This window comes from Oncorhynchus mykiss, chromosome 22 (genome assembly GCF_013265735.2).
Source record: "Oncorhynchus mykiss isolate Arlee chromosome 22, USDA_OmykA_1.1, whole genome shotgun sequence".
In the NCBI taxonomy this organism is placed as follows: domain Eukaryota; kingdom Metazoa; phylum Chordata; class Actinopteri; order Salmoniformes; family Salmonidae; genus Oncorhynchus; species Oncorhynchus mykiss.
The window spans coordinates 18,320,589-18,348,492 of record NC_048586.1 but is presented as its reverse complement, the minus strand read 5'-3'; the positions used below and the strand labels follow the sequence as shown (position 1 = coordinate 18,348,492).

The window sequence follows — 27,904 nt, the reverse complement described above, 5'->3', positions numbered from 1 at the left end:
TAGAGCCAGTCTCACACAATGGCAACCTGTGGAATGACCTTGAGAGCCGCTCCATGTCATTTCAGCAAGCCATGACACCCACCGTCTCAAGATTGTTCTGAAATCCTCTCTGTAGTTACAAACAGATCAGATTAGCATTCCTGCAACATTTTTTTGTTGAAATATAATTTGATCTCTGAGAAATGAATGATAATGCATTGCACCCAAATGGTCCATTTTAATTTATAGGATTCATAGAATATTCAATAAATGGCATCCGATTTGGACCAAACTTTTTTCTAACAATGACCCCCCCCCCCCCCCCACAATGAGTATACAGTATCAGTTCTCTATGTCTGACAAATACTATGGAGCTGCAGCTCTGAGTATTGTTTCTTAATCCCATGTAATGTATTCTCAGAGAATTTGGTGATGTTTTTTTTCCACTGTTCAAAGAAATTAGTCATTGAAGTTGTTAGGTTTGGCTCATCCTATATCCTGATATTAACAGGTTCTGACCACTAGATGGTGCTGTTCCTACTATTAGGTGATTTTTTAAAAATTAATTCCCAACCCCCAATGTTAAAGGCATAGTTCCCCCAAATCACAAAATTACATATTGATTTCCTTATTTATGGACAAGGTATGACAGCAACACATGCTTTGGTTTTGTTTACCTGGCCACTGTTTCAAATGCTAACTTTTTAGCATTAGTGGCACAAATCCAATGCAAGTCAATGGTACATATATTAGCATTTTCGTGCTTCATACCCAAATGATCTATAAGTAACATCATTGAGGTACAAAATACATTTTTAGATACTTCAGCATGATTTGGACATGAAGTGTGAAATATAGGTACCATTGACTTGCATTGGATTTGTGCCACAAATGCTAATAAATTAGTATTTGAAACAGTGGACAACAAATCCAACGCATGTATTGCTGTCACGCCCTGTCCATAGAGTGCTTACAGGCTAAGGAAACCAACATGTCATTTTGTAATTTGGGTGAACTGTACCTTTAACATTGAGAGGAGGGGGGGGGGGGGGGGGTTAAAAAAGAAATAACCCGGAACGGCACCATCTAGTGGCCAGAACCTGGTAATAGCAGGATGTAGGATGGTACAATTTCAATGACAAATTTCTCTGAACGGGGGATAACACTTTACCAAATTCACTGGTAATACATTACATAGCATGAAGAAACAATACTCTGAGCCGCAGCTCCATACTACGTCAGACATGGGGAACTGATACTATATATTCGTTGTTGGGGTGGGATTGGTGTGGGGTTACAAAATAGTTTGGTCCAAATTGGATGTTAGGTACTACATTTATTGAATATTATATGAATCCTATACATTTAAATTGCCTATTTGGGTGCAATCATTTAGCTTCATTGCGCAGTTATCAAATGATATTACAACAAAATAATGTCACATGAATACTAATCTTAAATGTTTCCAACAGAAACAATTTCAGAATCATCAGAGATTGTGGGTGTCAAAATCCTCTTTCTTGTGCTTTTTGAGGTGGAACAACCCTCGAGTCAATTACCTAGTCTCAGCTTCAGAATGCACAAAAGAGAAAAAGCAGAGAGATAACCATTTTCCCAACAATAGCCAGAAATGGTTTCTCCACCGGCATGCTGTATCACAAAGACTTGAAGTGATTTCTAATTGAGCCATGGTTGACAATAGAATGGGGAAAACATGGACACGTACTGGAGCAGGCCGGCAGCTGGAACATGTGAGCGGTAAAAATGCCTAAGATGTTTTCTGTTGAGGATCCATGGTCCCCTAGCAACCCGCTTGCGTGTGAAGCAGGCAGGCAGGCAGGCCAGTCTTCACCTCAGTGCACAGGGCTGGAGGGGCATGGAGGAGAAAGAGGTGGTGGAAGAGGAGGAGAGCACCTCAGGGGCAGTACGTATCCAATGTCTGATTTAGGATCAGTTTAACCTTTTAGATCACAATGAATAAGATTACATGGACTGGGGGGAGCTGATCCTAGATCACCACTCCGAATGAAGCACTTGATACATACTGCCTCAGGCTTTGTCACCCTCTCAGAAGCTCCATTGCTTCTGGCCACAACTCAACAACACAGCCTTCAGGCTGCTATCACTCTCAATACACCTAATTCCCCATTCTCACCGCACATAAGAACAACGGCTGACAGTGTACTGCTCTAGTCTACACACAATCTCCTCCATGACAGCCTGTCTGTTTTCTAGTTTTTTTGACTACCTGTCCTGATATGTGGTGTCAAATATGCAGTAACACAGGTTCTTAGTACAGTATACATTTAAGGACGTGTACAGTATGGAATGTCCCACAGGTGGACGTATTCATTAATATACATTAATTAAATTGAAGAGAATCTCTGGGGCTATGAGCAGTGTCTGTTCAGGAAAGTGTTGAATTAGCCTGAGAATCCTCCACAGCTTTAGTCACCATATGGCTCTCTGAGGTCATTAAAGAGCCCATGGCACTTATCGTAAGAGTAGGGGTGTTAACCCCGGTCTCCTGGCTAAATTCCCCAATCTGTCCCTCAAACCATCACGGTCACCTAATAATCCCCAGTTTACAATTGGCTCATTCATCCCCCTCCTCTCCCCTGTAACTATTCCCCAGGTCGTTGCTGCAAATGAGAATGTGTTCTCAGTTAACTTACCTGGTAAAATAACGGATAAATAAAAATAAATAAATGGCTAATTATCGAAGTACAACTGTTCACAGAACATTCCGGCAACTTGCATGTGTTATTCTACTTGCCACAACCGTATCTTCTCTTCTGGAAACTTAAACCCAAATGGACTTTTAAAAGGCTAAACTGAAGGCACTCTATTGCCTATGTGGGGCCCTACTTTTGACCAGGGCCCATAGGGCTGTCTTCAATAGTAGGGCACTACATAGGGTGCCAATTGGGACGTATCCTGCGACTGACATGCCCTGTCAGCAATGGAATAAATCAGCAGAAACTTGTTATCAGTTGTTTCTCCGTGAGGTATTTTTTTGCGTCTTACTCGTCTACTCTACTCATCTGACTTCCTGGAAACAGAAAGTTGAATTCCTTGCCTGCGTGAAACTGAGGGTCCTGCTTTTCCTGACCGGGTGTTACGGGTACTACGCCAGAGTTTCGGTATTTCTATTCACAGACAGGTTTTATTTCCTCATCAGTCCATCATTGTCACGCACTTTGTGGCATTCTTATATTGTGTAACGCTCACATTCCACACATATCCGAAGAGTTTTCAAATCTCTCTACTAGCTACCTCCTAAGTGTGGGTTACATTATCAGCATGTCGGTGTCCATTTGCTGAACGGGCAAAAGGTGAACCCCTAAAGGATGTAAAAACAACAACAACAACAACAACAAGAGCAGTAATAAGCCAGACATTCGATGCAAAGAGGAAAACATTCCTGCTAGTTAACTCGCTGGGCAACAATTAAAGGAGAAAGCCATCCCATCCACATTCAGACAGCCCTCCCTAAAGTTCCCCCTAAGAGTCATCTTCAAAGAAACTTGTTGTAATGCTTCACATGAAAGAAGATTTGTGGCTAATTTGGTCTTCAAAGACACCAGCGGTGTTACTATCTACCCTCAAAAATAATCTAGGTTAGAGAGTAGAAAAACATGACTTCCACGTATATTATCCCACATTCTTGAGAGACATACCATAACAGAAATGTTGAAAATGAAAATCCATGACATTTGTAAGACTTATTAACGAACATGTTATGCAATTCTTAGTGACGCGTTCAATGTTTATGAATGGGAGCCTACTCTGCTGATCCAGAACCTAACGTATTGTTGACACGGCTTTATCCCCATCCCTCTGAATCTCTGCATCCTCTTGCATGGAGACAGCATAATGATACACGCCAGTGCAGCTCTCATTGAGTGTTCACCATTGCAGCAGCTATCTCTCTTATTGTACACAGCCCAGAGATGCTGCCGGAGTTAATATATAATGAGGCAGTACTTAAGGTCACATTAGTGCTCAGCAGAGAGGCACTTTGCCTCTGTCCACTCCACAGCACCAAGCCTTAAAACATCAGCAGACAAGTAAACACTAGAGAAATGCAAATGCAATATTAAAAAACGGGAGAGATTTTTGTTTTCAGGCTGTCAGCCAGCTACTATGAAGGATGTGAAGTCAGACACAAGCTTTCTCTCACAAATGTTTGAGTGAGTCGCTCCGGTCACACTAAAAAGCGTTAAGAGACAAACTTTGCCTCTGTGCACTCTACACAGCAAGAAGACACCAAGCCTTAGTGAAAAAACGACAGCAAAGGAAAAGAAAGGGAATAGCCGGGGAGGAAAGATTCCGGTTTGAACGCACGCGAGTGATAGAGTGCTGCATTGTCCCACTAAGATTCTACACAACAGATCCCTGAAACATCCACAAACAAGTAAACACTGGCAAGGTAAAGCCATGCAATATTAAAACAGGAGACACGTCTAATAGTGTCAACCAGCTACAGCACGGAAAGTCAGACACAAGCATTCTCTCACAAATGTTGGTAGCAAATACAAATTCAAATGGTAATTAACCTCCCTGGCTCATGTCCAGATAAAATGATTGCTTAACAATATTCAGGATCTCCGTTCGAAACCATGGACTTACACGCATAGGGCTCCTGTCAGGGTTACGATCAGAGAACAGATTCTGTGTTTTCTCACAGCTGAGCTTCTCACGGAAATATCTTCCATATCGTTAAGCTGCGCTTCTGTCTGGACATCAGCCAGGGATGTAACTTACCTTTGGAGTTGTACTTCAGCCAGCAGTAAAGGTACGCACCTGTCACTTTGTAACCGCAGCAGCAACACTTAGCAAGAATCCAACCACAACAGGAGCAACAATGCCTCCCACTTTTCATCCTGGCCAGCTAAAGGAAGCGCATGGCTCCGGGAGACAAATGATAGGGAGAGAGGGGAGATAGATGCAACATGCACCTGTACTGCAGTCCAGTCAACCAGCCACGAGCCACTTCAAGTTTAGCCTGTTCCACTTGCCTCCACTGAGGGGAGGGACGGACCGGGAGGGAGGAGGGAACAGGGCAGGCGCACCCTACACTCCCAGGCACTCACTCACTACCTCTGATTCACAGAGAGCAGCTTGGGTTAGAGTGAAAAGGTGAACGTAATAAGTCACTTTGACAAAGGCACCACTAGCCCTATCGGTATGGTCCTAGCAAACATAAAGACAACACCCAGATTGTTTATAGTATATTGTATATAGGTCCAATGCAGCCGTTTTATCTTAATATCAATTCATTTCTGGGTCGAAATGAAATACCTGACTGTGATTGTTTTAAAAAGGGTCAAAAAGAAACCAAAATAGATTTTTTTAGCAAAGGACAATTTCTCAAACAAGTATTTTGCTCGGACTGTCTGGGAGGGATCTATGTGGGCAGGGGAAAACTGAAAATTAGCTCTTATTTTCAGAGTGTTTGGAACGCCCTTTCTTATTGGTGAATGCCACCAGGCAGGCCAAAATTCCATCCCACCAAAACAGACTGACATTTCAGGCGGTCTTTTCAAACAGCCCTTGCACTAAAAGAGCATTAACATAATTGAAACAATTTCACAGTATTATTTCAACCTCACACTAGAGTGGAAATACACTACCGGTCAAAAGATTGAGAACACCTACTCATTCAAGGCTTTTTCTTTATTTTTACTATTTTCTACATTGTAGAATAATAGTGAAGACATCAAAACTATGAAATAACACACATGGAATCATGTAGTAACCAAAAAAAGTGTTAAACAAATCAAAATATATTTTATAAATAGCCCCCCCTTTGCCTTGATGACAGCTTTGCACACTAATGTCTCAACTATTATTCTAAAATGTAGAAATTTGTACAAATAAAGAAAAACCCTTGAATGAGCAGGTTTTCTAAAACGTTGGACTGGTAGTGTATATAAAACACAGTAAAATCAAGTTTTTGACTGCACTGTGCCTTTAACTGCACCCAGTCTACCAGTAATTAAAATAGGCTTCATGGGTGGGAATGGCTGTCAAATGTCATGTGCGGGCACATTCTTGACAAGCAGATATGAGCACCAAAATTATTACTTCTTATGCTACTGAGGAAAGACAGCCAGGTTTCATTATGTTAATTGCCATGTTACGCCCTGAAAATAAGTCCTTTCCCACTATGCCCTCTCTAAGTCTCCAAGTAAAGCCTCTGAAAAAGCTTATGTGAGAAGCACCTTGTGTGTATCAAATCCTATAGAGGATAAATAAGGACAGGTTGTGTTGCATACAGACAAAGTGCCCTTGGTGCTGTACTGAGAACTAGGACACTGCAGGTAAGGAGCTGTGTGATTGTTATTGAGCATATCTGGGCTATGTGGCTGTTGGGGACACAGAAAGACAGAGCAGTGCTTCAGGGAAGACACAGACTGAGCCCCACACAGCCAGATAGAGCACAGGCAGGCCAAGGGTGTTTCAAGATGAACAGGTAGAACTGGTACTAGAGCAGTGAAGAAATAGACCACCAAATGGGACATTTTCAAGGAAGACAATATCAACATAAACTCAGCAAAAAACAAAACGTCCTCTCACTGTCAACTGCATTTATTTTCAGCAAACTTAAACATGTATAAATATTTGTATGAACATAAGATTCAACAACTGAGACATAACCCGAACAAGTTCCACAGACATGTGACTAACAGAAAGGGAATAATGTGTCCCTGAACAAAGGGGGGGTCAAAATCAAAAGTAACAGTCAGTATCTGGTGTGGCCACCAGCTACATTAAGTACTGCAGTGCATCGCCTCATCATGGACTGCTCCAGATTTGCCAGTTCTTGCTGTGAGATGTTACCCCACTATTCCACCAAGGCACCTGCAATTTCCAGGACATTTCTGGGGGGAATGGCCCTAGCCCTCACCCTCCGATCCAACAGGTCCCAAACATGCTCAATGAGAATGAGATCTGGGCTCGCTGGCCATGGCAGAACACTGACATTCTTGTCTTGCAGGAAATCACGTACAGAAAGAGCAGTATGCCTGGTGGCATTGTCATGCTGGAGGGTCATGTCAGGATGAGCCTGTAGGAAGGGTACCACATGAGGGAGGATGTCTTCCCTGTAATGCACAGTGTTGAGATTGCCTACAATGACAACAAGCTCAGTCCGATGATGTGACACACTGTGACCCTCCACCTCCAAACCGATCCCGCTCCAGAGTACAGGCATCGGTGTAATGCTCATTCCTTTGACGATAAACGCGAATCCGACCATCACTCCTGGTGAGACAAAACCGAGACTCGTCAGTGAAGAGCACTTTCTGTCTGGACCAGCGACGGAGGGTTTTTGTCCATAGGCGACGTTGTTGCCTGGTGAGGACCTGCCTTACAACAGGCCTTCAAGCCCTCAGTCCAGCCTCTCTCAGCCTATTGCGGACAGTCTGAGCACTGATGGAGGGATTGTGCGTTCCTGGTGTAACTCGGGCAGTTGTTGTTGCCATCCTGTTCCACGTACCAATCCTGTGCAGGTGTTGTTATACATGGTCTGCCACTGCAAGGACGATAAGCTGTCGTTCCTGTCTCCCTGTAGTGTTGTCTTAGGCGTCTCAAAGTACGGACATTGCAATCTATTGCCCTGGCCACATCTGCAGTTCTCATGCCTCCTTGCAGCATGCCTAAGGCACATTCACACAGATCAGCAGGGACCCTGGGCATCTTTCTTTTGGCGTTTTTCAGAGTCAGTAGAAAGGCGACTTTAGTGTCCTAAGTTTTCATAACTGTGACCTTAATTGCCTACCGTCTGTAAGCTGTTAGTGTCTTAACGAACGTTCCACAGGTGCATGTTCATTAATTGTTTATGGTTCATTGAACAAGCATGGGAAACAGTGTTTAAACCCTTTACAATGAAGATCTGTGACATTATTTGGATTTTTACGAATTATCTTTGAAAGACAGGGTCCTGGGAAAGGGACTTTTCTTTTTTTGCTGAGTTTACCTGACTACACAGGCAGGGTAACATCGTACGTTGGTGTCTGTGGGGAAAACTGCATTCCAACCAGTACTTTTGTCACATTCAACAACGAAAAACCCTGGCTCAATGCAGAGCTGAGAGGCCTACGCTCTGCCAAGGAAGAGGCACATAGGAGTGGCAACATGGACCATTACAGAGTAGTGAAATAATCTGAATAAGGGGATTAAAGCCGCCAAAGGACCATACAAGGAGAGGCTAGAACAACAACTCTCCACTAACGACTGCTCGTCTGTCTGGAGGAGTCTTCAGAAGATCACCAATTACAAACAAAAGAACACCTATACATTGGGTGATCCCCTTCTACCTAACCAGCTCAACGAGTTTTACTGCTACGTCGAAGCACAAAGGACCGTCAGCCATCAATCCGTGGCGTGGGTGTGAGTCGGAGCTGCAGCGCCAGTCAAGCCCTGGTGAGGACATCGTCCGGGATGTCAATCTGCCTCCTGCCCACTTCTCTCCTGATCGTGTTGGAGGCGATGTTGAGGGGGAACTTGTGACTGAGCTGACCGGGTCCTTTCCTGTCCCTGTCTGTACAGGGGAATCTGAGAGGCCTGTGAGTGCATCTGCGCTTGGCCTGAAGGCGACGCTACAGCAAAAGGGGCTGGATATGTCAATGTTTCCCCGACCATTGCTCTTGTGCCCTTGGACTGCACAGGGAGTGGTGGAAAGCTGACCCAAGTCAAGACTCAGTCTGCTGCTGACAGTTCTACACAAATACAACTGACCATTGACCATTGCTGACTTCTACTTCTATGTGAGAGACAATTTCCTTTTTTTAAAAGGTACCTATGAACTGAAAAGTTGGCGGTGGTGAACTGTGTTCAGACCTACTCATATGCACCTGAGAAATGGCGCAAACTGAGATTTTCACAAATGTATTGAAAATGAAATACAGAAATATCTAATTTACATAAGTATTCACACGCAGTCAATAGTTTTTAGAAGGACCTTTAGCAGTGATTACAGCTGTGAGTCTTTCTGGGTAAGTCTCTAAAAGCTTTGCACAGCTGTCAAAGTTGTTGTTGATCATTGTTAGACAGACATTTTCAGGTCTTGCCATAAATTATGAAGCCGATTTAAGTCAAAACTGTAACCAGGCCTTGTTTCTTTCAATCTTGTTTCTCAATGTCTGAAAGTCCTTTAGGTGCCTTTTGGCAAACTCCAAGCGAGCTGGCAAGTGCCTTTTACTGACGAGTGGCTTCCAGATGGCCACTACCATAAAGGCCTGATTGGTGGAGTGCTGCTGAGATGGTTGTCCTTCTGGAAGGTTCTCCCATATCCACAGAGGAACTCCGGAGCTCTGTCACAGTGACCATTGGGTTCTTGGTCACCTCAATGACCAAGGCTTGTGTTTTAGGTTATTGTCCTGCTAAAACGTGAATTGTCTCCAAATGTCTGTTGGAAAGCAGACTGAACCAGTGTGCTGAGCTGTATTCAATTGATTTGGATCCTAAAAAACTCCCTTGCTGATAAAATATTAAGAGTGGTACACATTGATGTGTTGATTTGCAAACAGGATGCATGTTTCGTAATATTTTTTATTCCTTATTTTTACTATCATTTAGGTTAGTATTGGGGAATAACTACTACAATATTGTTTATCCAGTTCTCCTATCACAGCCATTAAACTCTGTAACTGTTTTAAAGTCACCATTGGCAGTGTCCTTCCTTTCCAGCAACTGAGTTAGGAAGTATCTTTGTAGTGACTGGGTGTATTGATACACCATCCAAAGTGTAATTAATAACTTTACCATGCTCAAGGGGATATTCAATGTCAGCTTTTTTTTAAACCCATCTACCAATAGCTGTCCTTCTCTTGGAGGCACTGGAAAATCTCCCTGGTCTTTGACTGAGGGATCTTACAGATAATTGTAGGTGTGGGGTACAGAGATAAGGTAGTCATTCAAAATGTTGCACACAGAGCTAGTCCATGCAACTTACTATGTGACTTGCAAAGCACATTTTTACTCTTGAACTTATTTAGGCTTGCATAACAAAGGGGTTGAATACTTATTTACTCAAGACGTTTTAGCTTTTATTTAAAAATTAATTTGTAAAAAAATTCAAAAACCATAATTCCATTTTGACATTATGGGATGTGGTGTGTAGACAGGTGACACATAATTGCAATTTAATCTCAATTTAAGCAGCGTTCACCACACACAAATTCCTTGCATCTTTTCACTTTGGCTTTAAGAACCATGATGAGCACGGGCATGTCTGATTAGGCTTCGCTGTACCGCCGACTCTGACTCTAAGTAGCCTTCCATCAGCCTACTACCAAAGGTTGAACATTGGAAGAAAACTGCATGCCTGGTAGCTCGCGGTCTGTCAATGAGTATCTCGCAGACTCGCAAGTAGATAGTGAGAAATAATCAGTAGGCCTAATATTAAATGATTAAATCTGTGGGGGGAAAAAATGCTCCCCAAACTGTTTACAGGCATTTAACACCCTTCTGCATTTTTGCTATCTATTTTCCCAACTTCAAATTTAATCATAGTGTTAAAATTTTCATTTAGTTGCAAAAGTAACAGTCCTGCCTGAGCCCCATATGCGAGCGCACCATGGCTGGCTTTGCAGTTACAACTGTGTCCAGTGGTGGGAAAAGTACCCAATTGTCATACTTGAGTAAAAGTAAAGATACTTTAATAGAAAATGACTCAAGTAAAACTGGAAGTCGGCAAGTAAAATACTACTTGAGGGCCTCCCGAGTGGCGCAGTGGTCTAAGGCACTGCACTGCAGTGCTAGCTGTGCCACTAGATATTCTGGGGGTACATAAAAATTATATAAACATTTAAAAAATACTAATAAAATAAATACTACTTCAGTAAAAGTCTAAAAGTATCTGGTTTAAAATATAATATAGTAAAAGTTTAAATCATTTCAAATGGCTTATTAAGCAAACCAGACGGTTATGGTTATGCATTTGTTGGTCACAGATACCTTTAAAAAAAAAAAGGTTGGGGCATGGATCAGAAAGAGGCCAGTATCTGGTGTGACCACCATTTGCCTCACACGTGGTCTGAGGTTGTGAGGTCGGTTGAACATACTGCCAAATTCTCTAAAATGATGGAGGCCGCTTATGGTAGAGAAATGTTCATTCAATTCTCTGGCAACAGCTCTGGTGGACATTCGTGATGTCAGCATGCCAATTGAATGCTCCCTCAAAACTTGAGACATCTGTGGCATTGTGTTGTGTGACAAAACTGCACATTTTAGAGTGGCCTTTTATAAGGTGCACCTGTGTAATGATCATGCTGTTTAATCAGCTTCTTGATATGCCACACCTGTCAGGTGGATGGATAATTTTGGCAAAGGAGAAATGATCACTAACAGGAATGTAAACCAATTTGTGCACAAAATTGGAGAGAAATAAGCTTTTTATGCGTATGGAACATTTCTAGGATCTTATATTTCAGCTCATGAAACATGGGACCAACACTTTACACGTTGAATTTATATTTTTGTTCAGTATAGTACTTTAAAGTATTTTTTCTTAAGTACTTTACACCACTGGCTGTGTCTGAATGCACCAGGATATTTTTGTTTTGATAAAACAGCTCTGCCTGCAGGCCCGGATCCATGAGGGGGCAAAAGGGGACATAGCCCCCTCAATTAAAACTTGTGCCACCTCAGTTTTAGTTTTATGTCCCTATATAAAAATAGCCCAAATGTTGCAATGATTGAGTGACAGGTTGTCACGAAATCTGTATCGCGCTGTATCAGCACCACGGACAGAGCGTGTTTGTGTGTAGGGGGGCTATTGAAAGCCACTGGGCGGTTAGGTAGGCTACGACTCCCTTGGGTTTTCATTAAAAAGCTGAAAAGAACACTGCTCATCTGTGGTAGGCTACATGAATAATGTGAAACGCCTCAGCTTGTAATAATTGATTTTGATGTATAAGCATGAAGCTGCTTCAATTTACAGTTGAAGCTGCTTCACTCAACTCTGCCTCACGCCCCCACCGCTAGAGTTTAGCTTCTCAGCTAGCCGCAAAAGGCATTAGTGTTATTAGCCTGTATCGCTCTAACCAGCTAATCTGCCACTGCCACGATGGATATTAAAATCAAAGCACTGAGGCTGCCGCCAAGCCAAGCAGCGATGACGCTGCCTAGCTCCAGCAAGCTACGCGTGCAGAACATACCCCCCCTTTCACAAGCGCCGCCAAGATAAATGGCTCAACAGCCCCCTCCACCTCCAACTGTTCCTGACGAACTTAGAACGGAGGAGCCAGCCTAGAATCCTAATGCAGACAAGGCCTTCACCCAAGGTGGGTATTTTAACTGGAAGCATTGCTATTGATTGGACCAATGGATTCGCTAGGCACTTATCAAGCAAGTAGCATTTGAAATGCACTGCAATGTGGAAAGATACACAAGTTTGAAGTGCTATGGGAACTGAGATGTCGACACTTGTTAATGATAGGCACCTGGCAAGAACTCATTTTCCACTTTGACAAACGTGTTCAGTCAGCACAGATGAATCATGCTACACCCAAGGAAAGCACAACTAATCCAACTGGCATTTCAGGGCGATCTTACAAGAAGGTTTTGGTGAGAATGGAATGATCGATTACTCAGGAAGTTCAACAGAGCATCAAGGAAGCTGCAACTATTCTGAAAAAGGTAAGAAACAATCAAGCTGGTAGGTTTTGATCAACATCTTGGTGTTATAGCCAGAGGCGTCACTTTCAGCAAAAACCTAGGGTTAATGGAATGGCAAAATTACTTATTTTGCCAGCCTACATTTTCAATGCCAAATAGGCCTTGCTTTTAGTGTGTCCATAGCCTCTGTCCATAGCCTCTGTCCATAGCCTCTGTCCATAGCCTCTGTCCATAGCCTCTGTCCATAGCCTCTGTCCATAGCCTCTGTCCATTGCCTCTGTCCATTGCCTCTGTCCATTGCCTCTGTCCATTGCCTCTGTCCATTGCCTCTGTCCATTGCCTCTGTCCATTGCCTCTGTCCATTGCCTCTGTCCATTGCCTCTGTCCATTGCCTCTGTCCATTGCCTCTGTCCATTGCCTCTGTCCATTGCCTCTGTCCATTGTGCTGATACAGTGGAGATGGGCTACAGAGATGTCACGCCAACCTGTCACTTCAAAAGCACCCGATAGTATCGCAATCTCAGGGTTTGAACTTTACGATAATTGTGGTATAGCGTGATATAAGCAGAATTCAATTTAATTCCAATGCAAGAACCCCACATTTTTTGGCCCCCTCACTGATTTCAACTGTCCTCTCAGTCATTTTATAGTGGCGCTGGGTCTGTCTGCTTGGCAAGTAATATCGACCAAATAAGCCATTTCTACCCTCTTTGCATCTAATATGTATGCTGCTGAGACAAGTTGCTAAAAAAAATGTAATAATGGTGACAGCGCTTCAAACCCCCCACCAGTTTCTGAAATGTGGACCATGACTGTGCCCCTACGGCCACAGGGTTCAATTCTTGGACCGACTCTCTTCTCTGTATACATCAATGAGGTCGCTCTTGCTGCTGGTGAGTCTCTGATCCACCTCTACGCAGACGACACCATTCTGTATACTTCCGGCCCTTCTTTGGACACTGTGTTAACAACCCTCCAGGCAAGCTTCAATGCCATACAACTCTCCTTCCGTGGCCTCCAATTGCTCTTAAATACAAGTAAAACTAAATGCATGTTCTTCAACCGATCGCTACCTGCACCTACCCGCCTGTCCAACATCACTACTCTGGACGGCTCTGACTTAGAACAACTACAAATACTTAGGTGTCTGGTTAGACTGTAAACTCTCCTTCCAGACCCATATCAAACATCTCCAATCCAAAGTTAAATCTAGAATTGGCTTCCTATTTCGCAACAAAGCATCCTTCACTCATGCTGCCAAACATACCCTTGTAAAACTGACCATCCTACCAATCCTCGACTTTGGCGATGTCATTTACAAAATAGCCTCCAATACCCTACTCAACAAATTGGATGCAGTCTATCACAGTGCAATCCGTTTTGTCACCAAAGCCCCATATACTACCCACCATTGCGACCTGTACGCTCTCGTTGGCTGGCCCTCGCTTCATACTCGTCGCCAAACCCACTGGCTCCATGTCATCTACAAGACCCTGCTAGGTAAAGTCCCCCCTTATCTCAGCTCGCTGGTCACCATAGCATCTCCCACCTGTAGCACACGCTCCAGCAGGTATATCTCTCTAGTCACCCCCAAAACCAATTCTTTCTTTGGCCGCCTCTCCTTCCAGTTCTCTGCTGCCAATGACAGGAACGAACTACAAAAATCTCTGAAACTGGAAACACTTATCTCCCTCACTAGCTTTAAGCACCAACTGCCAGAGCAGCTCACAGATTACTGCACCTGTACATAGCCCACCTATAATTTAGCCCAAACAACTACCTCTTTCCCTACTGTATTTAATGTATTTATTTTGCTCCTTTGCACCCCATTATTTTTATTTCTACTTTGCACTTTCTTCCATTGCAAATCTACCATTCCAGTGTTTTACTTGCTATATTGTATTTACTTTGCCACCATGGCCTTTTTGCCTTTACCTCCCTTATCTCACCTCATTTGCTCACATCGTATTTAGACTTGTTTATACTGTATTATTGACTGTATGTTTGTTTTACTCCATGTGTAACTCTGTGTCGTTGTATGCGTCGAACTGCTTTGCTTTATCTTGGCCAGGTCGCAATTGTAAATGAGAACTTGTTCTCAACTTGCCTACCTGGTTAAATAAAGGTGAAATAAAATAAAAAATAAATCAAATTTATTTTGCCGGCATTGCCTTTTCATAAGGTGACGTGTGTGTGACGAACACACACACACAGTCTAATCACTGTCTAATCTACCATTATATTTATTCATACCATTATATAATTTATATTTTCTATTTCCCTTATGCATTTTGCCATTTCTTTCTAGAAGCATTATACTGCACATGACTATATTATTATTTTGCACCTTTGCAGTAAGCTCCAGTTTATAGTTCATGCCCAGTTCGGTAGGAACATTGTACGTATGTAGAGGACGTTTTGTATAATCTGTTCCAAACAATGTGGTACATTACCTGTCTCTAGCCTACTCAACAGTGGAAGGTTGTTTCATGTACACAGAATAATCGTAACAGCCACAAGCTAGAAACGGTTTATTTTATTCTGTTAATGCTTTCCTTTGTTCATACTTCCCGTGTTGTCAGAGCTCCATGTGTCTGTCGCTGTCATTTGGGTTGTGCGTCAGGGGTGCGCACGCATTCGTGCACCGCCATACAGTACGTTACTGGGTTTCTGCCATTTGCCAGTTCCATTCATGTAACCATTCATGATTCATGTTGTTCAACGTGTGCTTCATTTAAAGTGCACATGGAAGTGGTCAATTCGGTTTAAGACCGAATATATGTCATGTGGTAATTATGAGAAATCGACCTACATTTGTATTAGTGAGATTTGTTTGATGTTGACTTGTTCGATGTTGATTGGTTCCAGGAAGTGTACTTTCTTAAACTGTATATTGGCTCTTTTTTGGAGAGAAATTCAGTTCTGCTTTAGAAATCAAGTGGGGAGGCTGCTTGAGCCAAGCACACCCCCAACCTGTAATAGCTATGGAAGCTACAGGCTAAGCCTGTTTCAGGCTTATTGCAGTTGATTTTGTTTGAGAAGTAAGTCTGTCGTCGACCCGTTTATCTTGTGGATATCTTTTGCCGGGCTATCACTCCTGAACACTGTAAATAAATATCAACACATCAAATACCTGAACCCCACCTCCGGAAATATCTGCCCTTACGACCCGCATCTCTACATGACCCTTTTCACACTGGAGTATTTTCTTCTTGCTGTGCAAATTTCCATATTGTACAGCTGTGTCTGTACGACAGCTCTTAGTTTTGCATACTGTCATGGAAAAACAAGGCCAGGCTCTTCTCTGAGGAAAGTCTTAGCCGGCAGTATGCAGTGGATAGGCAAATGAGTTGATCCCTGAAACAAACGAGAGTTAATGTGTGTCTTATTGAACGGAACATGGCGAGCAACCGACCACACATACACAGAGACAGGACGCCTCGCTTCGGTGGCCTTCATTTATTTGACCGTCATTTAACTAACTCACACTTCCTCTAAATAGCTCTTAACTAATTCTAACTCTAGCGCTCACCAACTGTCACTAACAACAAACAACAAAAAATCTGGATGAAATATTCATACATTATTAGGGTTAGGATCATTCTTCCCTGAAACTATGACGAGAATGTCTGAGTTACATGATCATTAATGACAAGCACTGGTGAGACGACAACACCACCACCACCAGCTTTTCATTGTTCTTACTTACTTCCTTGAACTTTGTACGGCCATAGATAGCTGTGCAAAAACACACAACCCTACATGAGGTGGGTGATGAGAGATTACTTGTTTTCATCAAAGAATGTTCAGTATGTCACAAACCCATGGGGAACTGGTATTTATCTGACAAGATCACGGGCAGAAGGAGCATGTTCTATTGTAAAATGTGAGAATGTTTCCGAGAAAATTAAAGAGAAAATGTGTGAGTGCGGGAAAAACAACGTAGTGTATCTACGAGGCCACAAGAATGGGAATTTCCTTATTGTGGGGAAAAAGTTCAAACCAGACATACACTACCGTTCAAAAGTTTAGGGTCACTTAGAAATGACTATGTTTTTTAAAGAAAAGCACATTTTTTGTCCATTAAAATAACATCAAATTGATCAGAAATACAGTGTATGTAACGGTTCTCTTGTGGTGAAGGAGAGTCGGACCAAAATGCAGCGTGTAGATTACGATTCATGTTTAATGAAAAAACACACTAAACACAAACACTACCAAAACAATGAACTTAACGAAAACCGAAACAGCCCATACTTGTGTAAACTAACACAGAACAAGGACATCAGGACACTAAGGACAATCACCCACAAAACACCCAAAGAATATGGCTGCCTAAATATGGTTCCCAATCAGAGACAACGATAAACACCTGCCTCTGATTGAGAACCACTTCAGACAGCCATAGACTTCACTAGAACACCCCACTAAGCTACAATCCCAACACACCACATACAAAAACCCATGCCACACCCTGGCCTGACCAAATAAATGAAAATAAACACAAAATACTTCGACCAGGGCGTGACAGTGTAGACATTGTTAATGTTGTAAATGACCATTGTAGCTGGAAACGGCAGATTTTTAATGGAATATCTACATAGGCGTACAGAGGTCCATTATCAGCAACCATCACTCCTGTGTTCCAATGGCACGTTGTGTTAGCTAATCCAAGTATATCATTTTAAAAGGCTAATTGATCATTAGAAAACCCTTTTGCAATTATGTTAGCACAGCTGAAAAATGTTGTCCTGATTAAAGAAGCAATAAAACTGGCCTTCTTTAGACTAGTTGAGTATCTGGAGTGTCAGCATTTATAGGTTCGATTACAGGCTCAAAATGACCAGAAACAAATCATTTTCTTGTGAAACTGGTCAGTCTATTCTTGTTCTGAGAAATTAAGGCTATTCCATGTGAGAAACTACCAAGGAACCAAGGAACTGAAGATCTCGTACAACGCTCCCTTCACAGAACAGCGCAAACTCAAAGCTGTAATCGCAGCCAAAGGTGCTTCGACAAAATATTGACTCAGGGGTCTGAATACTTACAGTGCATTCTGAATCATCAATCTACACAGGGTACCTCATAATGACACAGCAAAAAGGGTTCGATTTTTTTGCAAATGTATATTTAAAAAAACAGAAATACCTTATTTACATAAGTATTCAGACCCTTTGCTATGAGACTCCAAATTGAGCTCAGGTGCATCCTGTTCCCATTGATCATCCTTGAGATGTTTCTACAACTTGATTGGAGACCACCTGTGGTAAATTCAGTTGATTGGACATGATTTGGAAAGGCACAGACCTGTCTATATAAGGTACCACAGTTGACAGTGCATGTCAGAGCAAAAACAAAGCCATGAGGTCAAAGGAACCGCTGTAGAGCTCCAAGACAAGATTGTGTTGAGGCACAGATCTGTGGAAGGGTACCAAAATGTCTGCAGTATTGAAGGTCCCCAAAAATACAGTGGCGGTAACCAAGAAGGGAGGTAACCAAGAACCCGATGGTCACTCTGACAGAGCTCCAGCGTTCCTCTGTGGAGATGGGAGAACCTTCCAGAAGGACAACCATCTCTGCAGCACTCCACCAATCAGGCTTTTATGGTAGAGTAGCCAGATGGAAGCCACCACTCAGTAAAAGGCATGACAGCCCACATGGAGTTTGCCAAAAGTCCCCTAAAGGATCTCAGACCAGAAGAAACAAGATTCTCTGGTCTGATAAAACCAAGATTGAATGCTTTGGCCTGAATGCCAAGCGTCACGTCTGGAGGAAACTTGGCACCATCCCTATGGTGAAGCATGGTGGTGGCAGCATCATGCCGTGGAGATGATTTTCTCCAGCAGGGACTGGGAGACTAGTGAGGATCGAGGGAAAGATGAACAGCGCAAAGTACAGAGTGATCCTTGATTAAAATCTGTTCCAGGGCGCTCAGGACTTCAGACAACGACACGAAGCACACAGCAAAGACAACGCAGGAGTGACTTTAGGACAAGTCTCAATGTCCTTGAGTGGCCCAGCCAGAGCCCGGACTCGAACCCGATCGAACATCTCTGGAGAAATCTGAAAATAGCAGTGCAGCGAAGCTCCCCATCCAACCTGACAAAGGCTGAGAGGATATGCAGTGAAGAATGGGAGAAACTCCTCAAATACAGGTGTGCAAAGCACGTAGCGTCATACCCAAGAGGACTCGAAGCTGACTCGAAGAGGACTCAATCCCTGCCAAAGGTGCTTCAACAAAGTATTGAGTAAAGGGTCTGAATACTTATGTAAATTTTATTTTTTTTGCAAACATTTCTAAAAACCAGATTTTTCCTTTGTCATTATTGGGTATTATGTGTAGATTGAGGAGGGATAAAAAAATATATATATTTTAGATTAAGGCTGTAAACGTAACAAAATGTGGAAAAAGTCAAGGGGTCTGAAAACTTTCCAATGCACAGTATGTAAATGAGATATTTCTGTATTTCATTTTCAATAAATGTGCAACATTTTCTAAAAACATGTTTTCACTTTGGAGTGGATATTGCTTACATCCGCTATGACAGGCTCATTGTCCACCCTCCCTCCCTCCCTCCCAGAAGCCTGGAAGGGATGAGAGAACCAAGCCTATGGGTTTGTAGCTTCAACCCTGCAGAGCGCACACACACAGCAATTGATTAATGGACTGCTGAATGTATATTGTTTCCTCTTGCTTTGTGTGCTCTTTTCCATATTATGTCTGTCTATCTCTGATAAGCTACCCAGGAAAGGGCTGAAAATAGCCCATATTAATATATGCAGCCTTAGAAATAAGGTTCATGAAATCAATAACTTGCTAACATCAGATAAAATGAATATATTAGGAATTTTTGAGACTCACTTTGATGATACAGTAGTAGCAATACAAGGATATAACATCTATAGAAGAGACAGAAAGGGAAAGTCAGTTGTACAAATGCTTATGGGGAGGTGTTGCTGTATATATTCAGAGCCATATCCCTATAATGCCTATAGAAGATCTTATGTGAATTTTTATTCAAGTGTTGTGGTTGCAGGTTCACTTGGCACATCTAAAGCCTTTTTGTTTGGGGTGTTGCTTTAGGCCACCAAGTGCTAACAATATCTAAATAATGTGTGTGAAATACTTGATAGTGTATGTGATGTAAACAGAGAGATCTACTTTCTTGGGGACCTGAATATTGACTGGATTTCATCAAGCTGTCTGCTCAAGAGGAAGCTTCTCACTGTAACCAGTGCCTGTAATCTGGTTCAGGTTATTAACCTACCAGGGTGTTTACAAACACAACAGGAACAAGATCATCCACATTTATACTAATACTGTAGAACTTTGGATGCAGTGATCACAATATAGTGGCTACATCCAGGAAAGCCAAAGTTCCAAAAGCTGGGCCCAAAATAGTGTATAAGAGATCATACAAAAGATTTTGCTGTGACTCTTATGTGGATGATGTTAAAAATATTTGTTGGTCTGATGTGATTAATGAGGAGCATCCAGATGTAGTACCTGAGGAATTTATGATGGTTGATAAACATGCACCTGTTAAGAAACGGACTATTAGAACTGTTAAGGCTCCATGGATTGATGAGGATTTTAAAAACTGTATGGTTGAAAGAGATTGGGCAAAAGGAGTGGCTAATATGACTGGCTGACTTACTACAAATTGAGAAATGATGTGACTAAACTCAACAAAATGAACAAGAAATTGTATTATGAAGCTAAGATCAATGATATAAAGAATGATGGAACATGACGGGCAGGAAAACAAATTCAACTCCCATCTTTCATCGAATCAGATGGCTTATTCGTCACAAAACCATTTGATGTTGCCAAATATTTTAATGATTACTTCATTGGCAAACTTAGGCAGAAAAAATGCCAACAACAAACAGTGAGCCATCGCATTCATGCATAAAAAAACAAATAATGAAATAAAAGCATTTGCAAGTTAGAATTTTGTAAAGTTAGTGTGGAATAAATATTGTTATCCATCAATCAATAATGACAAACCTCCTGGCATTGACAACAGATGGAAAGCTACTGAGCATGGTAACCGGCTCTATAGCAACTCCTATCTGTCATGTCTTTAATCTGAGCCTAGAGAAAAGTCTTTGTCCTCAGGCCTGGAGGGAAGCCAAAATCATTCCACTACCCAAGAGTGGTGAAGCAGCCTTTACTGATTCTAACAGCAGACCTATAAGCTTGCTGCCAGCTCTTAGCAAACTGTTGGGGGAAAAAAATGGTGTTTGACCAAATACAATGCTATTTCTCTGTAAACAAATTAACAAACTTTCAGCATGCTCATAGAGAAGATAACTCAACATGTACTGACACAAATGACTGATGATCGGTTGAAAGAAATTGATAATAAGAAGATTGTGGGAGCTGTACAGTAAGATTTCAGTGGAGCCTTTGATTCTATTGACCATAACCTGTTGTTGAAAAAATATACAATTGAAGTTGGAAGTTTACATACACATAGGTTGGAGTCATTAAAACTCGTTTTTCAACCACTCCACAAATGTCTTGTTAACAAACTATAGCTTTGGCAAGTCGGTCAGGACATCTACTTTGTGCACGACGTCTTTTTTCCAAAAATTGTTTACAGACAGATTATTTCACTTATAATTCCCTGTATCACAATTCCAGTTGATCAAAATTTAACATACACTAACATACACTAAGTTCACTGTGCCTTTAAACAGCTTGGAAAATTCCAGAAAATGATGTCACGTCATGTCATGATGTCAGGCCTAGCTTCAAACTCAATGCCTCTTTGCTTGACATCATGGGAAAATCAAAAGAAATCAGCCAAGACCTCAGAAAAAAATTGTGGACCTCCACAGGTCTGGTTCATCCTTGGGAATAATTTCCAAACGCCTGAAAGTACCACGTCCATCTGTACAAACAATAGTACGCACCATGGGACCAGCCATCATACCGCTCAGGAAGGAGACGCTTTCTGTCTCCTAGAGATGAACGTACTTTGGTGCAAAAAGTGACCTTGTGAAGATGCTGCAGGATACAAACATATCTATATCCACAGTAAAACAAGTCCTATATTGACATAACCTGAAAGGCCCCTTAACAATGAAGAAGCCACTGCTCCAAAACCGCCATAAAAAAGCCAGACTATGGTTTGCAACTGCACATGGGGACAAAGATCGTACTTTTCGGAGCTCTGTCAGGAGGAATGGGCCAAAATTCACCCAACTTATTGTGGGAAGCTTGTGGAAGGCTACCCTGAAACGTTTGAACCAAGTTAAACAATTTAAAGGCAATGCTACCAAATACTAATTGAGTGTATGTAAACTTCTGACCCACTGGGAATGTGATGAAATAAATAAAAGCAGACATAAATCATTCTCTCTACTATTATTCTGACATTTCACATTTAAAATAAAGTGGTGATCCTAACTGACCTAAGACAGGAACTTTTTACTTGGATTAAATGGCAGGAATTGTGAAAAACTGAGTTTAAATGTATTTGTCTAAGGTATATGGAAACTTCCGACTTCAACTGTATGTGTTATGGTTTTTCAACCTCTAATAGAACTCAAAGGGTTTTCTTTAATGGAAGCTTCACTATTGTCAAACATGTAAAGTGTGGTGTACCGCAGGGCAGCTCTCTAGGCCCTCTACTCTTTTCTATTTTTATCAATGACCTGCCACTGGCATTAAACAAAGCATGTGTGTCCATGTATGCTGATGAATCAACCATATACGCATCAGCAACCACAGCTATGAAGTCACCGAATCCCTTAACAAAGAGTTGCAGTCTGTTTTGGAATGGGTGGCCAGTAGTAATCTGGTCCTGAACATCTCTAAAACTAAGATCATTGTACTTGGTACATATCCTTCCCTAAGTTCTAGACCTCAGCTGAATCTGGTAATGAATGGTGTGGCTGTTGAACAAGTTGAGGAGACTAAATTACTTGGTGTTACCTTAGATTGTAAACTGTCATGGTCAATACATATAGATTCAATGGTTGTAAAGATGGGAAGAGGTATGTAATAAAGAGATGCTCTGCTTTTTTGACACCACACTTCAAAAAGCAAGCCCTACAGGCTCTAGTTTTGTCTTATCTTGATTATTGTCCAGTCGTGTGGTCAAGTGCTGCAAGGAAAGACCTAGTTATAACCTGTTGAATCTAGGGGGCACTATTTTCATTTTTGGAAAAATAACGTTCCCAAAGTAAATGGGCTATTTTGTCAGGACAAGATGCTAGAACATGCATATAATTGACAGTTTAGGATAGAAAACACTCTAAAGTTTCCAAAACTGTACAAATATTGTCTGTGAGTATAACAGAACTGATATTGCAGGCGAAAGCCTCAGAAAAATCCAATCAGGAAGGGACTCTTATTTAGAAAGCTCTGAGTTCCTATGCGTCCCTATTGAGCAGTGAATAAGATATCAGATTCCTTTTTCTATGGCTTCCCTAACGTGTCAAGTGTCACAATACATAGTTTCAGGCTTTTATTTTGCAAAATGAGCCTGAACGTCAACATTGCGTCAGTGGTCAGCTGGAGGCTCTCAAGAGTGTTTTGTGCGTAAAAGACAAATGCGGCCATTGTTTCTCTCTTTCCTACTAAGAAGCCACCTGTCCCGGTTGATATATTATCGAATAGATATTTGAAAAACACCTTGAGGATTGATTATAAACAACGTTTGCCATGTTTCTGTCGATATTATGGAGCAAATTTGGAATATTTTTCGGGGTTGTCGTGACCGCAATTTCCGGTCGAATTCTCAGCCAAACGTGAAGAACTAACGGAGTTATTTCGACTTACAAAAATAATATTTTTGGAAAAAAGGAACATTTGCTATCTAACTGGGAGGCTCGTGAGTGAAAACATTCAAAGCTCATCAAAGGTAAACTATTTAATTGTATTGCTTTTCTGATTTTTGTGACCAGGTTGCCTGCTGCTAGCTAGGCATAATGCTATACTAGGCTATCGATAAACTTACACAAATGCTTGTCTTGCTTTGGCTGTAAAGCATAATTTCAAAATCTGAGATGACAGGGTGATTAACAAAAGGCTAAGCTGTGTTTCAATATATTTCACTTGTGATTTCATGAATATGAATATTTCCGAGTAATATTTATGTCCGTTGCGTTATGCTAATTAGTGTCAGTTGATGACAATTCTCCCGGATCCGGGATGGGTAGATCCAAGAGGTTTTAAGCTGCAGTTGGCTGAGAACAGAGCGGCATGTCTTACTTTTCATTGTAATCAGAGGGCTGATATAAATACTATGCATGCCAGTCTCTCTTGGCTAAGAGTTGAGGAGAGACTGACTGCATCACTTATTTTAATAAGAAATATGAATGTGTTGAAAGTCCCAAATTGCTTGCATAGTCAACTTACACACAGCACTGACACACATACGTACCCCACCAGACATGCCAACAGGGGTCTTATCACAGTCCCCAAATCCAGAACAAATACAAGAAAACGTACAGTATTATATAAAGCCATTATTGCACGGAACTCCGTTCCATCTCATATTGCTCGAATGAACAGCAAACCTGGTTTCAAGAAACAGATAAACATCACCTCACGGCACAACGCCTCTCCCCTATTGGACCTAGATAGCGTGTGTGTATGTATTGATATGTAGGCTACGTGTGCCTGTGCCTTGAAAAAATATATGTAGTTCTGTCCTAGAGCTGTTCTTGTCTATTAATGTTCTGTATTATGTCATGTTTCATGTGGACCCCAGGAAGAGTAGCTGCTGCTTTTGCAACAGCTAATGGGCATCCTAATAAAATACCAAATTACCAATATGATGGGGTATTGTGTGCAGATGGGTTTGAAAATAAATATGTTTAATCCATTTTGAATTAAGGCTGTAACGCAACAAAATGTGGAAAATGTCAAGGGGTGTGAATACTTTCGGAAGGCACTGTACATGCAAAATGACTAACTTGGATGTAATGGATATGAAGAACCCAACAGTGCTCAGCAAACTGTATTATCTTAAGCCTTGTGGTTTCACTGTGCTACTCAATCAACCAACACTACCATAAACTATATTCCAAAAAGAATCCCTTTTCACAGAAGCACAGGAAGCAAGGGTGTCCACAGCATCTCAGAATAGGAACAAGGGATGTTTTAGGTCCAAATCAGCAAAACAAAGGAAATTCGGGACAGGAGACAAAGGAATGTCCTATGAACAATAACAAGAGGTTCGTCAGATACTCACTGAGGCGGCTAACAATAGCCAGTCATTTCACAACATGGACTCCTAGAAAGCACACCGGCTCTGTTACAAATGTTTTAAAAAAAGCAGACTCAATCGGCATTAGGGCAACTTCTAGATCTTTAACTCTGCATTGTTGGAAAAGGACCCGCTAGTAAGCATTTCACTTACACCTGTTGTTTACGAAGCATGTGACAAGTAGAATTTTATTTTATAACCCGAAGAAATCCCTACGGCAACCACTGTGCTCCTTTGTTAAGTTGCTATGGATGGGCTGTGTTCGAAAGAGCATAATGGTGCTCATTGTTGGGCTAAATGTGACACACAGTGACCCCTAAGTTCAACTCTATAAACTTCTGTGGTACGCTCTCTCTCTGTTTGACACAAACGTTTCATTCGGACAATGGATAGCTCTACGTAAATTAAAGTTACAGGACAAGTGTCAAAACTACCCCCTTTCAACGCTACATCAAAATCTAATTACAATTCCATATACACAACATTAGACCACGCTAGAGAGAGCCTCCATGAAAGTCATAACGGAACCTCTTTTACATTTGTCCTGGAAAGCAGGGAGGCATTAGCTACTATCACAGTGTGAGCAGCATGTTGAAGTGAAAACCGTTTGAGAGAATTGCCATCATTATACCTAAAAACCTTTCTGAGTGACGTAAGTGGAGACGGATATTGTATCGAGGTAAAATGTCAAGGGTTCCTCAGAGGCAAAATGTTCCCCTAGCTGTCAAATGGCCAACCTGCCTCGAATCCTAGTGACAACCAACACCTCCCTCTACAGGTAGGACTAAGACATGTTGAGTTGTCTGGGAACAAAATGCTTCCAAGTTCTGAAAAATCCAGCAGTGCCCGTAGCAGGTGAAACAATGGTAAACATTTGCTGCGGGTATATTCATATCAAATATTTCCACAGCTCTGACATTGAATGAGAGATACAAAGACGTGACATTACCATGCTGCCAAACCAAAACAACAGAGGACCAAGACAAGTGTAAGATTTCGTTCTATTGAACAAGCCATCACATTAAATGCATTGTACTTTTACAAACAGTCCATTGGTCCTTCTTGTTTTTGTTGACCAAATGTCACCTTCATTCTATAAAGATCTACAATAAATCTGTCCTTCTTTATTCAACTGTAAAATGGTTGATGCCCTTACCTTTCCCTGTGGGGAAGAAGCACTCCATCTCCACGCTGCTGCGGGAGTGGGAGATACAGAGGGCCGAGCTGGGCACCAGGCCCTCCTGAGGGGGGCTACGGTCGGTGGTCCGCACCAGACACCAGCCGGGGCGGTCACTGGGCCTCTCCAGCAACTCCACCGTCTGACCCGTCTGAAGGCTGAGCTCACTGGAACAACCTGCTGTGAAGTCCTGCAACACCACCGTCAACTCACAGCCCCCGGAGAGCTGAGAGAGAGAGACAGAAAGAGAGAGAGAACAGTGAGTTATATAGTCTTTAAAACAAGGCGGGTCTTTCGCACAAATAATACTATTATCATGGCAGAGAAAAGGAAAGAGCTCATATTGTTTTTATGCATATGCTCATAGCACTCCATTAAACTAATATCTGAATACCGTCATAACCACAACAGGGCTATTTAATTTTCTTATTTAACTCGGCAAGTCAGTGAAGAACAAATTATTATTTACAATGACGGCCTAAAGTGGAACAGTGCGTTAAGTGCCTTGTTCAGGGGCAGAACGACAGATTTTCCTTTGTCACCTTGTCAGCTCGGGGATTCGATCCAGCAACCTTTCGGTTACTGGCCCAACACTAACCACTAGTATCAACCTGCTTGACCTACACTGGGACCTGAGCTGTGAGCTTTGCAGGGAATAGGGTGTCATGTGGGACAGCTTATGATAATCATTACAGATAATTATGAATGAATCGTGAACAATGATGAGTTAGAAAGTTAGAGGATTAAATGATCTTTGTGCATCTAACTTTCTAACTCATCATTATTCACAATTCATGAATGATTACCCGCAATCATGGTAGCATCCACTATAATGTAGTGTTCAGAAATATATTCCATTCTTCTTTACAATAAAAGTGACTCCAAAATGATACGATACATTATTTATACAACACAGCAGAAAGACAACTAAAACAAATTGAAAATGCATCCAACAAATTTGTAGCTTGACAAGCTTGATGTAGTCATTGAATATTAGGAATATGGGGCCAAATACTAAACCTTTGACAATATACATTGTAAGTGAACTTGTCCAAATACTTATACCTTCAAGTGGGGGGACTAGATACACAAAGTGATTTCATTTCTACGATAAAACAGATATGTACAATGATAACGTCAAATAAAAGGTGACATTCTGTACTGTCACCTCATAAAACATTTGATCTCAAATCCAAAATGCTGGAGTAACACGCCAAATTAAATATTTGAGCTTCTCTGTCCAAATAAATATGTAGGAGAGTGTATCAGTTCAACACAGTTGACCTGGTCATGAACTCATTATCAGTATCAAAGATCAGCATAGTTTCTAGAAAGAGAAGTCATGCCGTCATATTTATAGCAGGTTAGCCGTGTTTGTCACAAATCTTGTTCTGGAGGCAGCTCTGCAGAATGATCACTAGCTGGCACAGCCACAAAGTCTTAAAATCAGACTTTAAATCTAACCCTAATGCCTAAACCTAACCTTAAATTGAGACCAAAAAGCACATTTTAGTTTGCATAAATGTTTACAATATAGTACATTTTTTACTTTGCAGCTGGCACATCTAGTGGAAATCGCTCAGTTCAGCCTTCAAGGCAAGATTCAACCTGCTCATATTCACACCCACTAAATGACTCAACTGGATGGTATTATATGACTATGTTAGTGAAGTGTGGTAATAAACGGACGCATTCAGACTATATCTCATAGTCGTCTGGTGATTATGGCTGAGTCTCAAAAATAGCGACCCCGTTTGACCAGGGCGCATAAGAGGTCTGGGTCAAAAGTAGTGCACTATATAGGGAATAGGGTGCCATTTGGGACGCATGCCTATGGGAACTCTACACCAGGGAGAGGTTGTGGCACTCTACCGGTTTGATCGATGAGAGTCAT

The 27,904-nt window shown here is 41.7% G+C and overlaps 1 protein-coding gene across 9 annotated transcripts in view; it reads right to left on the bottom strand.

The window, feature by feature from the left end:
* kalrna (kalirin RhoGEF kinase a) overlaps window positions 1–27,904 on the bottom strand; it is a 284,612-nt gene that overhangs the window by 37,638 nt on the left and 219,070 nt on the right. For 7 of the 9 annotated variants that reach the window (XR_005038797.1, XM_036958909.1, XM_036958910.1 and 4 more), the window contains one exon: window positions 25,990–26,236. Coding sequence is in view for 8 of the 9 variants with exons in the window: in XM_036958909.1 (XP_036814804.1) it covers window positions 25,990–26,236 (247 nt within the window). In the remaining variant the exon portion in view is untranslated. Of the gene's footprint in view, window positions 1–4,785; window positions 5,018–25,989; window positions 26,237–27,904 lie in introns of those variants that run through there. The other 2 variants (XM_036958917.1, XM_036958916.1) reach the window with 2 other exon arrangements.